This window comes from Nipponia nippon, unplaced genomic scaffold (genome assembly GCF_047370975.1).
Source record: "Nipponia nippon isolate SJK-2023a ecotype South Korea unplaced genomic scaffold, ASM4737097v1 scaffold_5, whole genome shotgun sequence".
Taxonomy (NCBI): domain Eukaryota; kingdom Metazoa; phylum Chordata; class Aves; order Pelecaniformes; family Threskiornithidae; genus Nipponia; species Nipponia nippon.
In genome coordinates this window covers 89235537-89252977 of record NW_028262369.1, presented here as the reverse complement: position 1 = coordinate 89252977, position 17441 = coordinate 89235537, and the positions used below count along the sequence as shown (strand labels likewise).

General features: G+C 41.0%; 1 protein-coding gene across 12 annotated transcripts in view; it reads right to left on the bottom strand.

Annotated features, from left to right (window-relative positions):
• Nucleotides 1-17441, bottom strand: part of KALRN (kalirin RhoGEF kinase) — a 532514-nt gene that overhangs the window by 179008 nt on the left and 336065 nt on the right. For all 12 annotated transcript variants that reach the window (XM_087734558.1, XM_087734567.1, XM_087734559.1 and 9 more), the window contains 2 exons: nt 10267-10462; nt 4397-4563 (listed from right to left, as the gene is read on the bottom strand). In XM_087734558.1, the coding sequence (XP_087590684.1) occupies nt 4397-4563; nt 10267-10462 (363 nt within the window). The remainder of the gene's footprint in view (nt 1-4396; nt 4564-10266; nt 10463-17441) is intronic.

Here is a 17441-nt window from a genome sequence, read left to right as displayed (position 1 = left end):
AAAACAAAGCAACTCAATTAGTGAAACACTAATAGGCAACAAGGTTGAGTAAGGACGAAGAGAGACCATACAACCGAAAGCAGCCAGGTTTCCTCTAGTGTTAATGATACAGGTGCATCCCTCTACAACTGTCTTGTTGACTCAAAAATATCCAGGGTAAAGCAGTTCAGGTCAGGCTCTGATGGACTACATCTTGTCAGCAACACTTACAGCACTTTTGTTGACCAAGGCTGCTGCAACCGCTGAGTTGTGCCCCTCCTGCCTTGCCCCAGAGTGTGGGTTCAGGCACTCACTGTGGGGCTCCTGCACTCCCCTTTCCAGGCCCAGTGAGCACCCATGCACTAGCAAATTTTGCTTGAAAGAACTTGAATAATGACCCCATTCTACTTCCAAAAGTCTAACACTTAAATGTCAGAGCCTCATTTGGGATTGCATCAGCTTCTTCCATAGTGAGGTTTTTCTCTTAGTTTTTTTTCCCCTCTTCTTTTTGTGTGTGTTTACATACAGCAAGAAAAAAATTCAGTTGCATATGCAAAGCTTCTTAAATCTAAGTGCAAAACCCAGTCACCTGCAGAGCCTTTCACTGTGTCACTGGTTTGGAAGTAGACTGTGAAATGGTTGGAAGAAAGCATTTACACATTTGTATCTGGTTTACAAGACCCGCTCTCAGATTGACTCCTACTTACATGGTGCTTAATACCTTTTCATTAAAATACATATAGAAGCTGCTAACACAGCACCAAGACACTTCTCTGATCGTTTCATGTATTAATAGATTCACCATTATCTCGCAATGTGCAGAGAGGCCAACAGCAAAAGATGGCTTTAAACAGACATTTCCTACAAATTACAGACTTTATCAACATTGCAGAAGCAGTGATTAAATAATTCTTGAGTTAAATAAATCTCCAAAGACTCTCTTAAAAAGCATAACCTTTTTTTTTTAATAATGGAGAAGCAGAAACACATTGACAGCATCTTAGATAAAAGCCACCTGCCACTGGAGAACAATTTCACTGCAAGGCATGGGTTGTCTAACACGGCAACCACCACAGTTCTGAAACAACTCCCACCTTTGACTCCAATTTGCTTAAAACAGGCTACTTCTGCACATGGCTCCTCTGAAGTTAAATAATTGTACCCAGTTCTTTTAAAATTCATATGCTGAAACTCTGCCATCTTCACTGAGCACAGAATCAGACCTTACAGGAGAAACAGAGTGAGGCACCTCTTGTCCAGCCTTCCTTAAGAAAGGAGAGCTCTGCGGCACATAGTGTTTCTGTCTGCTGGTTTAGTTTAATCAGAATGCCTTCCTTGATGTTTCCAAAAAAGACTTAAGGCCTTGCTAATGCTACCCGTGAAGTTACATTGGAAAAGATTTTTAAGTTTAAAAGGCAAAATAATCTAAGTGAATCTTTTGCATCTCTGGACCCTTTGCAGCTTCTTTGAGAAGCTCTTACTAACACAGACACAACCACCAGCAAGGACACCTTCTGTTAATTTTAGCCATGTTCAAAACTGCATCAGGTTTCCAGGAGCTCTGTGACATTAGATTGGGAAAAAAACAAGTATATTTAGTGTCTCTCAAATGACTGCTTCCCATCATCCTTTGAGCATACTCATTTGGAAGCAAATCTAATGCCAAACAGCAAAAGTAGATAGATAACGGGGACATGAAAAGGAATAAATACACTTCAAAACAACCTGGAAAATAAGTGTAGTGGGACACTATGAGGATATCTGGGAGTAAATTAGGTCAAGTTCAACAGTTATCAAAAAAAGAAATAAAATATACAACGATAAAATAAGGGGATAGGGAAGCCAAACGCTGCAAGCACAGCATTAGAGAGTTTGTTTTTTAAACTGATCTCCACAAGTCTATCCTGCTATTACTTTTATGTAAGCAATCCAATCTCTGTAGTTTGTTGGAAAGGTGGGGGATCCAAATGAGGGGAAATCAGTCTTGGGCAGGATCTTTCTTAATAACAAAGGGTTTCTGAATCACTGATCTATGCTATTTCCAGTCTAAAGCAGTTCACAGAATATCTCATTTGGAATTGTTCCGCTTTAATGGCCTCAAACTTCGATTCATTGTCTTGGCACTCAAACTCTTAGTGCATATGATATAAAGCAGAAATCCCTGGTAAATGAGACTTAAATAGATAGAGACAGTTAAAAGACTTTGTATTTCCATGAGCCATTATATCAAAATGCAAACACATGTACACGTAGCAGCCTTGACCAATTTTACTATGTCAGCAGAACTTAACCACAGCTACAGTAGGTGTCTTGTGGCAACCACATCGCAACTGATTCACAAGAGTGAGAGCAATTTGGTAATGAGATCATCCATCATCTCAGATGCACTAAAATGAAAGTGAAGGAAATCTGGACTAGACTGGAGATGAACTACAAGCCAAAATCAATATATTTCCCAATTTCACTAAATGGTTGGGAATATGACTCATCTACAGGAAACCAGATAGATAGGGTACAGATATATTTTAACTTGCCTCTTTCTAAGGGAAACTGTAGCTGTGGTAATTTATAGGTTAATAACAAAAGGAGCTCTTAGTATTCAGCTGAACAAATAAAATGATTCTTCACTATTGGTTTGCTGAAAGGTCACAGAGTAATGAAGGCTCTGATGGTCCCAAGCTCCTTTAAGGAAATACTAATTCAAGGCAGCTGTTCTCCTCTCACAGTACATATTAGATAGTTCAGTCCTAAAACCATTTCCTTTGGTTAGATTTTGGTTTGTAAAATAGTTAAGGCCCAGCAGATACTTGATAATGAGGCAAGTAACATCAGGTACCTGCAGAGAGTTCTGCACTGCCACTGTACGGCTCCAGGAGCAGCCACAGAGCTGACTGACTGGCACTTCATCCTGGTCAAGTGGGCTAGTGACACTTGGTCAGATAGCGATAACCTGCATTTTTAGCATTTCTGCTACACATATTACTCCCCTCTATTTTCTATCATAAGTTAAAATGGCTCTACTTCATCACAAATCTAACACACAAAACTCCAAGCTTAGCTAAGTTGTGTGTAAGAAACTTTGGGAACCTATGGAAAAAAAGGATACACTTCATAATCATGTTAAGGTGGTGATTATGAATATCACAGTCTGTCTCTCTCTCTTTTTTTTTTTTTTTCTTCCCCCCCTCCTGAAGAAAGCCGAAGCACTCTATAGAGCTTTGAAGCTTCATGACGAGCTGGCCTTCAGTTATCACAAATGCAAAATAACTACATTTTCAAAATAAAAATTTAGGAGAGTTCTGTGCTACTTTCATTTAGGGTTGCAAAATATTCACATCAAAGTGGACTCCGAAAGAAAATGTATGCACTGGTGTTGGTGCTGCCAGCTTCCAGCTTGAGAGTTGTCTGAGAATGAAGGATTTTTTGCCAGCAATAATAAAACATTTCAGATAAAGTGTCACTCAAATATTCACTTTTGAAGAAAGAATAACTATGATCATGTGTACTGAGCACTCAGTATATTCTTTGTTTTTTTTTTTTTTTCCCAGTAAACTAAGAAGCAAATCTTTTTCATGAACACCTTGTAGTATTTGGGGAAAAAAAAAACCACCACACCCCCATTTGTACTGGTAAAACAGAAATCTGAATATTCCAGGTGTCTGGAAAAATGTTCCTGATTTTCCTAATGAAACCAAGACTGTTCCATTGGAATCCAGACACACACTGACGTGTGAAGCCACCTATGGATTAGGAAGCAGGAAGTGTAGCATTATCCTGTGTAGCAAAGGAAAACAAAGAAATGTGAGGCATCCAAACTAAATATCAGGGGAAACCTAGGGAGGCAGAACGCAACTGCTTACACTAGGATGAAATCTGGAAGAAAGGCAAAGTAACAATGCTAAGATGGCTAAACAAGTCCTAGGATCTAAAGACCACAGATAGAATTTTTTATCTCACCCAGAAGATGTAAAAGATTCCTGCAGGTCAACAGATGTAGAGCAATAAATGAAAAGGTGAAACTACTGTAATGTGAGACCTCACAGCTCAGTTATCCTTTGCTTTGTGCCAATTCTCCGCAACATCTTAAGTCTGGATCCCAAATCAAATCATTACATTCCCAGAACACGTGCAGTTTGAGGCAGCTTCTCCAGTTGAGAAGTTACAGGGTTAGTTCTGCACAGACTTCCCATAACTATTTATGAAGCCAAATATATGCACACTAGAGGGAACAGAGGCCTCCGTTCTTTGTAAAGGGTCATGCTGCAATCTGTCAGCAAATCAAGTACTGTTAAGAAAAAGGGGATTAAGATTATCCGCCTAAAGGTATGTGACTTGGCAGAAGCTGGTTTAGCAGTTTGCATGTATGTAATGGCTGAAAACCCATTTAAGACCCTTAAGTGTGGTTAAAAACTCTCACCTGCTTGACTTCAGCCTGTAGGTGCCGGAGCTGTAGGCACTGCTCTAACCTCTTGTGAGTTTGGTCAGCATTAAGCTCCAGCTCATGCTGTTTCTCATGAAGGAATTCCAGCAGTTCTTGAACCTGTGTCGCAAGATCAATGTCTTTTTCACAGATCAGCTCAATGCCTGCAACATGCAGAGAGAGATATCATTGCACTTATTTGAAATTTCAGTTGTTGCACAAATGTAAGCTTCAAAATTTTTTGCCACCTAACGCATTGATTTGCAGCTCTCTGAGTAATTCTTTCTCACTAAACTCTCCCCCATGTAATATTTGGCTTTCCCAGTTTCCTATTCTGCATCACTACGTTTTTATACAAAGTAGCATTTCTCTGGTGATCATTGCTCATCTCACCCATCAGCATCTGGCCAATAGGACATGATTTAATCGTAGCTCAAAAACATTGAATAAAAAAACCCCCACCAAACAGAAAAAACCCTCCCTTTCTTACAGTAATTCATTAACTTATACTTTAGAAATGCATGTTGAAAAGAACTTAGAAGAGAAAAAAGATGATTAAGAAAATAGAAATGTGAAATAAAGGAAGCAAACTCTAGTTGCCAGATCTACAGTAGTGCTACAAGCGTGTGGAACTCCACAGTGCAAACTTATTTTCCATCTGGGCACTTTAGAGGATCATTAACAACAATTTAGTTTAAACCAGCCTATAGTTCATTCAGAATTATTCCACAGACTGACTTTCATCCAATCCTCACATACCAGAGAGAAAAGGTGGCTTAGGACCACATTGCCCATCCCTTGCATCCTGTGTGGAATTGATAAACCCCTGAGTGACCTGGTCTGATTTCATAGCTGACCCTGACTTGATCGGGAGGTTGAAACAGAGACCTCCTGAGTCCCTTCCTACCTCATGAATTTCCTTATGAGCCTACGAGCCTTGTGTGTGGTGGTTACATGAAACACAACGCTGAGCTTCACATCTTCCTTCTTTATTGCACTGGTATGATACAAGTGCTGGGTACATTACCAGTGTAATTGTGAAAGTTTGGCCTGGAGGAAATAAGACGTCATCCCATATTACTGTAATCCCTATGATTATAAATTAATAAAGACTCGACTCTTTCCTTATTGAGGTCTACTGGAATTTTGCCATTGGCCTCAATACAGGGAGGATCAGGAACCTAATATAAAAATAATCAGATTGCAGTAACGCTGAGAAAACACTACACTGTTCTCCAAAGCCATTTGATTTCATGGAATAATAGGACATTAAAAAAGAAATGCGTTAATTAGAAGCTGCTGTACAAAAGGCTTGGACACTATTTTTAAAAGCCATTTAGAAAGATGCCTTTTCTTCCCCCTTTATCCTCCTCAGAGACTTGTGACTTTCATTCTCTCTCACAGCGGACAGAGGATAGTACGTAAAATAAATATGACCTTATGATTGCCCTATCCCCTTTTTCCTGGTTTCTGGTTTTATCAGAAAAAGCACATGGGAATGCAAATGATTGGCTTATTCCCTTTCCCAGCCAAAATAAAACAGTTTCTTCATTACCAAATAAAGTGGCTTCCAATTTTGAACTGGAAATTTAATATATGTTTCTATTCCTGGGAGTGAAGTTCCTTTCAATTGCCAGACACCAGGCATTGTTGCTACAATTAGCCTGCATATGGTTCTGTATCCTCAGGACATGATGGCTTTTTGTATGCTTGACTTCATCACACCTATTCGATATTAAAGGCACAGTTTTCCTTCATGCACACTCAGCTGGTATGGGTTTGATTGTGCTAACTCATCAGCAGCAACCAGTGAACTGCCTGGGATGCTATCCAAGGGCAGCCTGCGCTCCCTATGATGAATGATCTGCCCTTTCTTGCTTGTCATATGTCACACAGATTTATTCTCCAGTGCCAGCACATGCAGCGAGAGCACTTATTCTTCTCAAAGAATGGTTTGCAAAATAGAAAGCCTTGTTTTCAGAATAATTTCATACGTATTATCTTTACATTGTGTTTTGATAGATAGAAAAGCACAGCTGAAACCAAACTTGGTTGCCATTTTCTTCTAATGTCTCAGCCAGTGCACCAAATATCAAGTGAAGGATAATGATTTGAAAATGTTTTAAAAAAATATTACAGAAAAGAGTACCGAACCACAGTAACTGGCATCCTACAAAACATACATTAGTTACACCTGAGCTATTTGCCATGTGAGACACTATTCAGTGTAAGGCAGGGGTATTGCTTTTTGACCTGTACAAAGCTGTTTTGAAACTGCTTTGAATCTGTTCTTAGGCTGAACTATTAAAAGCCTGTGACAGGAAAGGTTAGTATCCTCTTCCTTGCAATATAAACTATAGTTACAACTAACTTTAAATGACATCACAAACAAAATGAAATAGATTTACATTTCCTTTTTAAACAATGCAACACTGGGAAAAGAGGTGAATGATGTTAGCTTGACAACCTGGAAACAAAAGGGCTTTGAATTTTCCACATAAACAGGTAGGGACTGTATAAATTTCCCCAGCATCAGCTTTGCAGTGTATTTAAGGCTTGACTTGACAAATTGCTTCTAAAACATTAAAAGGTAGCACTGTAAACCATGAGCAACTCCTAACTGTGGTGCTCATTATGACAGTGATACTGACAATGCAAACGGACTTTAATAACCAAATAAATTTGTGCAACCAATTAATCAGCTATTAATTAGAGTGTAACTACTTTTAGCACCTAGAAGCAGAATGACTGAGGTGCGTATGCTAATGAATTATAGGAATGCGTCATCACTGCAGCTCAGGTTGAGATGTTAAATCACTGCTGAATTATGATCCTAAACTTTCCATAGGAAGTGGATTTCTCAAAAATGTCTGAGCTTCCGCTTTTGGAAACACCAGGCCCTTTCAACATATCAAGTTAGACACCCAAAAATCAACACCTGTTTTTAAGAATATTTGCCCACGTATTTAGCTTTGCTATCAGTAGTAGAGCTACAATCAAACTGGAAAAATAGAAGATAGGTTCATTGAAATAAAAAGTGCTGGCTCATTAAAAAGTCCAGTCATCTTGAGAATACTGTTATAATATTCTCTAAATGCAAATATGTTTCCCGAAGGACACAGATTTTAGTGAGACATGAAGACAATTTGGAGCACTGCAAAATTTCAGAAAACATAACCCAACTTACAGATTTTACATATCCTCTAATACAAACAAACATTTCTTTAAAGAATAATTATTCTGATGGTGAAAACAGGCCAATTCAAACCAGGCTCACCCACATGTGCTGGAGTAGTGGAAGGAATCACAGGACATAAGTCTGAGCCGTATGAAGCTTTGGAAATACTGGACTTACATAGATGCCTTGCATGCACAGATGGCCTGAATATCTGCACAGAGTCTGATACGGTGCATCCCAGGACCACTGTACTTATTGTACCAACATGACAATGTTCACAGGGATTTCCAGACACTCCATATCCTGGCAAGAATCGCTGCTCCAAATCTGCATCGGACATGCAAAAATCATGGGCGAATGTCTAAAACCTTCTTTTTCTACCTGCACAAGATTTCCAAGTGAAAAAGGCATCACGTGTGGAAAAACTTGGATGTGATTTTATCCGACAGACTTACTAGCTTAAAGACCTCCAAGCCAAACGCCAGAGTAATCAAAATTGAATCAGTTTCCTGGGTGACATGATAAAAAGAATAAAGCTCAAAGAGAATTACAGGGAAGGGAAGAAACTTGGTCAGTTAAGAGTGGCTAGTTAGGTAGAAAGTCCCTGAAAAATCATATTTTTTCTGGCTTTATCTTCTATGGCTACAGCTGAGTTTTGATTGCAGCAGTGGTGACACTGTACAATAGGAAGCAGCAATAGCAGCTGATTTCCCCGAACCCCTGCAAGTTCAAAGCTCTGGCAGTAAGAACAATCATCCCTTAACTTATGCACTGAATGACTATGATACAGGATTCAGAAAGAGGGAATAAAATTAAATGAATTTTTTTATGGAGTATAACTGTCCTTTATTGAAATAAGAAACAGTAGGCTCCCAAGGGCAAATCTCTCCCTTGTTTTGCCATTCTCCCAGCATTTAGCATTCCGTGCATGGCAGACATGGCCATTACTTTTGATTAACTACAGCTACTCTACATCCCCATGAGGCTTCTGCTTCCTTGCCTTTGGGAGCAATGGATTTTTACTGGGTAGGCTTCATAGAAAGTGATCTTAGACAATCTTATAAAAATACTTTAACAGTCACTTCATTTAGTGGCTAATCTTTTGTCTGCAGTCCAAAAGAAGGTGTTTCTAACTGCTTGACAAACACAGAATTATTTTTTTTTCCTAAAAATCAATCACTGAGACTCCTGACTGTGCTCTGTTCTGGATCATATTCTTTACCTCCCATGGATTCCTACTCATATTAAGATTCTTCCAGGATGGGGGGCGGGGGGGGGAGCATTTTAACTGATGTATTAGGACAAGTTTTCTGTCCCAGAAAGCAAGGGAGCTGAAGTACAGGACCAGGCATAGTGTGGGCAGATCTCATAGAAGCTCACGCACATGGTTCACACAATACACCGTATTGTCTAGTTCACAACATATTCTTGTAGCAGTCCTTAAGTCTCTGCTGCGTGCAGCTTGCCAAATCAGGCTGCGTACTGCCAGATTTTTTTTTTTTAAAGGTGGGTGTCTAGAGGTAAAATGTTTGCCAAAGAATAAAACCGTAAAAATCCTTTTTATTTTGAAAGTGCAAATTGGGAGGGAAAGAACAGGAATTACTCTTGCTTTGCACTCTTTCCAGACATTTAAGAAGGTTAAAACACTTCACAAGTAACATTCACTTCTGGACTTTACGCAGTGATTAATCTGAATTATGATATTCCTTTTCCAAATGCAAAATGCACAGATACAAAAATCCTGATTCATAGGACGTCTTAGAAATAGGATCCTACTGCTGAGAAGCAGAGTAAAAGTATCAGACAGACTCCCTATCAACATGAATCAAGTCTGTCATTTAAGAGCACACGCCAAAGGTTTTTTTCACATCCAAGTTGCTACCTTTAACTCTCAAGTGCACACTGAAAAGGAAAATTCCAGTATGGTTTATCATATTCCCTTTTTATACAAAATAATTCCAGCTAGAGCTGGCTGGAAAAAAGAGCTCCATTTCACGACCGGTTTCAAAGCTCTCATATTTGGATTCTCTCCCAGGGGGCTCTTGGATAGCTAGCTTCTTTCTCCCCTCACTCCTCTCTCTCTCCCTCAGGCATGTCTGCACCCTGAAATGTGGCACAGAGAAAAGGTACTCAAGTCTGCGGAGAACAAAACCAGCACATCTGGTCAGTTTACCTCTCAATAAAGTCTAGGTGCAGAAAGGTTAACAAGCTTAGGAGTCTAGAACAACTAGACTCCATCCAGACCTGAGGGCTGACTGGCCAGTATCTGTAACTCATGATTCCCTGCGGTGCTTGTTTCTGAGCTGGTGCAAGGACAAGGACATACCAGTGTAACTTGTCTTGCCCTCCCCTCTCCATCCACTTTGGAATTGATCACAGACTCCATCCTGCCGTTGTGAAACTTTCTGAACAAAACTTGAAAGTCAGCTTTATTTCCTCAATGAGTTTCGGTCTCAAAGAAACAGCAATTTTTGACATATAAGCCTGAATCAAAGAATTCCCAAAACTTGTGGAACAGTTCTGGGAGTGGAAAGATAGGTGTTGCCCATACTTATGTTAAAAGCTGATGTACTTGGTATGTATTGGGGTATTTTTGCTTGATGTGCATTTTGGGGGTTTTGGTTTTTTCTTGTTTATTGTTGTTTTTTTTTTCCCTCATATAAAATAGAGATCAAATTGTTCTGCTCACCTGAAGCCTGCACCTCCATGATGTATTGGTGTAAATCTTGCCCTTGCTGGATGACTTCAAAGGTCATGTTGTTCATGGCCAACTTCCGCTCAGTGTGACGCTGCAAACGCTGCTCAGCCAGAGTGAGGTCTTCGGTATTGAAATCATTCATTTGCCTCAGTAGATCTTCATTCCAGGCATCTAACTCTGCTGTAACCTTCACGGGCAGAAGATAGACACCGTATTCACTCAAGATCAATGAAAAAATCTTACCCTCAAACTGTGTTTGGATCACAGAAGTACTTCACATTTTGATTCTGATCCAGAAACCCTCAAACCACAGCCTCAGTACACTCTGGATCCTGCCCACTTAATGGTCATACTTAACATTTTGCTTAAGTGAGGATCCACGAAAAGATTATCGGTCCAACAAGAAATCTGACACCTTCTTTTTCCCTTACACACTTGTAGCATACGGCTGCAGAAACATTGCAAAATGTCTTAAACACTTTGCCCCCCAGCAAAGGGCACTGTAAGAGAAAACCCACTATATTCACATGGATGATAGAGATAATGTTTCTGAATAAATTCAAATTTAAAAGAAGAAGTAATGCTTACAGAACTGCAAAACAATTTGTAACACCTGTGACCCCATAATCCCAAAATGGCCTGAATGTTTCTAAAAACATTTTGCAACACACTGTATGTTACATATTACAGATGGAAATATTATTTATTTTATCTTCATAGAATTGAAATTATAAACTGCTTCCATTAAGCCCTAAAACAGGGAGAACTAATACATTTTCAGAATTATTATTATTGATATAATGTATTTTCAACAGTATCTACCCATTGTTCACAGAAAATGCATCATGAGACTAAATATTTTATTATGAATTTATGAGCTAACCCCCACAGCATTGATTGCAGTTGTACAATGAGTCCTGTGCTGTGCTTTCAGGGACTTACAGTCTTTTATAAGGGTCTTTCTGGTGTCTTCAGCGGACTTGGGAACAGGCCCCATATAACTTTTTTGTCCTGTGAATCTGAAAGCTTTTACACTAGGGAATGAATATAAATAATTCACTTTTACAGATGGGGAAAGCACAGCACAGAAACATCATACTCAAGGGCTAGGTGAATCACCAGTAGAACCACGAATGGTACCTGGCTCTAACCAAAGACCTATATAACCTGCTAATAACTCATGGGAACATGCAAAATCTTCTGTTGCTTTCTTTGCTTCCTGATTATAACATGCAGTCTGATGATTTTAGCAGTCCATTTACTGTATCTTCTGTATTTTACATTTTAACCCACAAGTAGCCAACCGATATCAAAGTCCTCCTCTGTTTTTGCCTGTTCAATTAAAGCAAGATCTAGCCTCCACCCAAACAGCACAGTCTCACCTCAACCGAGACTCTGCTGCTACAGACCAAAAAGAGGGAATGTGCTAATGACAATGAATGAGGGAGGGGGGACAAGGGGAGTGGAAATTAAATCATGCATATAGGCTAGTACTGTGCAGAATACAATTTGTTAAAGTATTTAAAAATTATTAAATAAATGCCTTCATTCTGATTCATAGGTCAGTTGCTCATAGCTAGATTCAGGAGAGCTAAAACTAGGTATCTAAATTCCCATTTGTGCATGTTATGATGTAGTGAAAATTTCTCCATTTCTCACTAACGGTGCTCTTCGGTGCCTGGGTGCAGTGAGATGCTTAACTTCCTAAGTAGCCACAATTCAAAATCTTCTATTCAGTTTTCCTTTCCAGAAAGCATACATTATATCCAATGCAAGCACAGGAAGGCAACCCAAATGGACGACCTCTCAGCCCTTCTCACATTAGCATGGATGGGAGTACACAGTTTTGCATTAGAAGGGAAAACATAGGCAGATTTTAGGCTCTTTTTCGAGAGAAGCAGAAAAGCAGATTTACTCAACCAAGAACCTGGGACCTCAGCCGCAGGGTGAAAGGCAGAGAGTGGACATCCTGAGGGGCTTCTATTTTTCTTCAGCTTGTTCCATTGCCCATTCCACTCAATTACCTTTAAATAATAGCTATCTCTACAGTCTCTTTGGCTCCATTCCTGATTCCAGCAGCCTCTGATTCATTCACACGTCGTGGCTGGAGTTCCTGGACTGTGGAAGCTTATTGGCAGATTTAACATTTATGGAGAAATGGTCAAAGTAGACGCTGGAGAAGGGTCTTACTAGATACATTTACATTTAGAGACAGATCCTCAGCTAACAGTAATTGGAACTGAGGTGATCTTGACCTTGTTTCAAATTACAGACAATGGAATGAATTTAGAGTAAGCACAGGTTCCTACAGTCACGACATTAACACTTGAAGTTCAATGCAAAGCACTTTCTGCTCTTTCTAATGGAAAGGCATGTGATATAAGTGAGTCAGAAGAATTTTATTTTTTATGTGCTATTAAAAATATTGTCTGTTTGAATTCATTGCATTGATTGTCAGGCTGCTAAAACATAATTATTGGAAATTTTGCAAGGATTCACAAAGTACTTCCCCATTTCCTGTGAACATTCCCATGCATGTGTACTCAGAAAGATGTCTAACAGCATTTATAAGGGACAATAATAGAAAAGCTTAAAACAATCAAAGAATGCGTTTCATTAGTTTGCTCTGACAGCCAGGATGCTACGATTGGGGGATTCTGATCAAAACAAAATCCCTGCATCCCCTTTATGTCTATGGACATCATCCCCAGGACAGGAAAATGCAAATCTTTCCAAGGGTTGAACTGTCCAGGGGGTCGATGATGGATATATGAAGGAATCAACAAATATTTCCATAAGTACGCTGAGAACCAGCACTGCTACAAAACTGCCTGGGTAAACCTCTCTGCTGTGGTGCTGTTTCTCTTAGTAACTTTTCCACTTGGCCGTGGAAGGGACACTGAGCAGCATTGCTTTTATCATTAAATCTACAATAATTTCCACTTGAGCACAGGGAAATGGCTGTTCCTGACTGTACGGCTTTTTGCCCCTTAGGCATGAGTGTCCAAGACAGGTCTCTAGCAAAAAGGTATCAACATTCAAGAGAGTGATTGCCTCCCAGGCAACCAGTGCTCCTCATGCTCATGTCGGCAGCCAGCTTTCACCAGTCTCCCCACACTGGAGCAGTTGCACCTAAATATTTACCTGTCCTATTAGCCATTGCAAGGCACTGAAGGGTTTATGCTCCATTATCCACACTTCCCAGTTCAAATCAGTGGTTCCAACTAAAGAGGAAAGGACAGTACAGGCAGTGAGGACATGAGCTGATAAACTCTTTGGGATGCAAGGCCAGTCCAGGGGGCTCCATCTCATGTTGCCAGGACCAGTGGCTAAGACTGCACTTGAGTGGCTCTGGACAGTCGGACAGGTCTAACAGGGCTTGCTAGCCCAGTGCCAGCTCTGCCAGGGCCACCAACAGAGGGGAGAAGGAAGGAAGGAGGGAAGTTGCCTCCAAGTGGAGGCTGATGAAGGAGTGACAATCATCCCATGTGCTGGGTTAGGGGAAGAGAGGAAGGAGTCAGGCACAGTGAGAGGTGGAACATCACCAAATTTCTCAGGCGAAGTGTGTACAGGAAGGTTGGGTACATTGCTCTGAGTAACTGAGACAAACAGATGGCTAGAAGGGAATCTAAAGCACACAAAGGCAAAGAAGCAATAGCAGAGCTGTGATAACAACCCAGGTTTCCTGAATCCCAATCTGGTGCCCTATCCCAGAGACCATGCTGCTTTGCATATCTCATTAAGACATTTCCTTTTCTGTCTGTACAGCCAATGCCTCAAAATCCCAGCATTTTCTGTACTTCAAACTGGACCATTTGGAAATGGTCCCAGAATCTGAATTTGAATCCCTAACTGGTTTGACTCGGGTATGGGGAAAATGACTTATTTTTCTTCAAGAAGAAGCTGTAATTAGGCATCTCTGTTAACTATAGATTTACATCTTTCAAATCTAAACGAGGACTTTGGATGCTTTCACAGATTGGTCAGGCATGGACATCTATGGCAAAACTTGGACTGCATCAGACAAAAGTGTCCTATCTCCTAAGCTGTGGTAAGAGCCAATTGCACTGGGCCTGTGTCATGAATTGTCTCATAAATGAGGCCCACTTGGCTGTGAACTTGTTTAATTCTCTTTTAACCCAGAAAAATGGCTGATTAGAGTTTAGTCTGTTCATCTGCTAGATTTTTGGTGGAAAGAACTGACAGCACTTCCTATGTTGCTGGAAAGAACTGACAGCACAGGAAGGACATGGACCTGTTGGAGCGGGTCCAGAGGAGGCCACAAAAATGATCAGAGGGATGGAACATCTCTGCTATGAGGAAAGGCTGAAAGAGCTGGGCTTATTCAGCCTGGAGAAGAAAAGGCTGTGGCGAGACCTTATTGAGGCCTTTCAATACCTAAAGGGGGCCTACAAGAAAGATGGGGATAGCCTTCTTCGCAAGGCCTACTATGACAGGACAAGGGGTAATGGTTTTAAACTAAAGGAGGGTAGATTTAGACTGAACACAAAGAAAAAAATTCTCACAATGAAGGTGGTTAAACACTGGAACGGGTTGCCCAGAGAGGTGGTAGATGCCCCATCCTTGGAAACATTCAAGGCCAGGCTGGATGGGGCTCTCAGCAACCTGATCTAGGCAAAGATGTCCCTGCCAATTGCAGGGGGCTGGACTAGATGGCCTTTAAAGGTCCATTCCATCCCAAAGCATTCTATGATTCTGTTTATTCACTTCACTTCACAGTGTTTGTGATTCTAAATAAACCTTAGCATCCCTCACACGCCCCGACAGAAGAGAAGCCCTGCCGCAAGAGAAGCCCTGAGCTCTGCTCTGTTCTGCTGTGGCACGAGAGAGAAATCGTACCAAAGCAGAAGGGTCACGACAGCAGCAACAGTGGCAGTGCACAGGTCTGCATTAGCAAAAGCAGCAGACTTATTCCCAGGTGCCCACGCTGTTCCAAGGAAAGCTGAACACATGCCTCGTTGTCAGCCACACTCCGGCTGACTCTTTGGAAGAAGCATGGCTCCTTCCTTGCAGATCATATAAGACTGGTGGCCAAGAAACAGCTCCCTATTATAAAAGGAAGGTCAGGTGACCCCAGAGTACTAATGAGAGAGAAAGACATGACAAAGTTATTGATTGAAAATGAGCCTAGAAAGCACATTTCTTCATTCTTCACCTGAAATAGATGCTCCCGCTGCCATGATAATGGGAGGGGAACTAATGCCGGTAGTGAACCCAATCTAGTATTAAATGAGATACCTGAGAGATGCTTATCAGAGCAGTGGAGGCAATGCAAGAGTTAACTTCAGCATGTGAGCAAATACTGGGTTTGTGCTGAGCTCCATGCTACTATCACAAGGCTATAACAGACATAAAGACTATGTCAGCCACGTCTGTTTTTCATGCAGACACAGTGACCACAGTCTAGACCACATACTCTTTAGGCAGGAATCCTCCTAAAGCAACAACTTAATATACCCAAATTCCCACTGCTGCAATACTGCTGCATTTGCTGCTTCCTGGAGTTATCATGTTGCAACACCAGCAGATAACACGACCAAAGGAGAGACATGTTTATCTTCAATCCTGGAGAAAGAGGAAAGGTGTAGAGAACAGGTATACAGGTGAAAAGCAATAGCAGTAATAATAACAACAGTAGCAGTCCAGCCATCTCATGCCTACGTTGCAGCCTGCTTGTGAATTAGGCCAAAGAGCCTACCTGAGCTGCAGCAGCTGCTGTGCAGGCAATGGTACATCTGCAATAATTTCATATCTAAATCCTAAGTATCTTTTTTTTTTGATGCTGCTGCTGCTGCTGCTATTTTCTACAAAATGGTGCTGCTGAGCTTTGAATGCTGCTTGCTTGGCCTTAATTCAGTGTTTGACACCTAAAGTTGTCTTGTTGAATGCCAACCAGAAAATTTTGTTTGCCAATTGAAGGAGGTGGAGAGGGAAAATGAGGAATCAAGCAAAAGAAGATAGATGTTATATGGCAAATGAATCACATAGGAGCTGATATTTTGAAGTATGGGCTGAGGAAGGGCATATGAGGAGGAGGGAAAAAAAGTTCTATCCTGGGAGCAGAAGCTATCAATGCAATGAGAGTGGGCTCATGAGGAGGATCTGAAAAAGAGTAAAGATGCTTGGGAAGAACAAGCAAATGTAGGAGGCAGGTTGCAAGAAAATGATGGTGCAAGTAGGAGGAGCAGCAAAGGCAAGAAGAGTGGGTAGAGCATGGGGATGAGGCAGGACAGGAGGAACAGTCACAGAGGCACAGGGCAGATCTGTACAGAGCTCAGAATGAAGAAAAGGGAATATCTACCTCATTTCAAGAGAAAAAAAGGTGGCAGCCATACAGCAGGGATGAACAGAGAGTGAGGGTGGATGAGATGAGAGGTCAGATATGATTCAGGAAGGAATCAAAAAAGGTAATTCTGACTCCTGGATGCTGAGGGAGTGTCTGCGAGTGCAGAAAGAAAGGGATTATAATGGAGCAGGGGAGACCAGATCTCTCAGGCACGTACTAGAGACTGGGCACCAGGGATGTCAGGGGCAAGAGCAGTCAGAGCAGGCTGGAAGAGCAAAGGACTGGATGTGACAGTATAAGTGGATCTACAAGCAGACTAATACTGAAGGTATATGGTAGAGGAGATGTAGGTAGGAAAGGGTGAATGAAACTGTCGCTTCTACAGATCATATAAGCAGAAAGTTTGCTGTTCCTCCTTCTCAGGCCTCAGTTTGGGCTGATGCTGTGCAGTATGACAGTACTGTCACCCATTTTTTTGATGATAGAGCTGCCACACTGGCTTAGTGGGGACCTGGGCCACTGAAGTGTGACAAGGCTGTCACAGTGATGATTCTGCTTCAGTGCTTTTGGCTCCTGAATCCCAAAAATATCAAGAGAAACAATGGAATTCAGCTCCAAAAGACAAGGTGCCCAGGACAGCTTAGTGCTTGCCTTTCCTTAAAATAAAGTGATGTGCAGTTTGAAAACTAGGTATATATGGAAAAGAAAAACAAAAGCTCACTAAGCATGAGACAATATAGGATTCCAGCTTATGAACAGAAGAGGCTGAAATTTTTCTTACCATTCCCTTTCTTTCAAATGTATCTCAAGACCTCTGTAACTCTTATTTCTAATAAAGAAGCTCACATCTGAGTGTCAG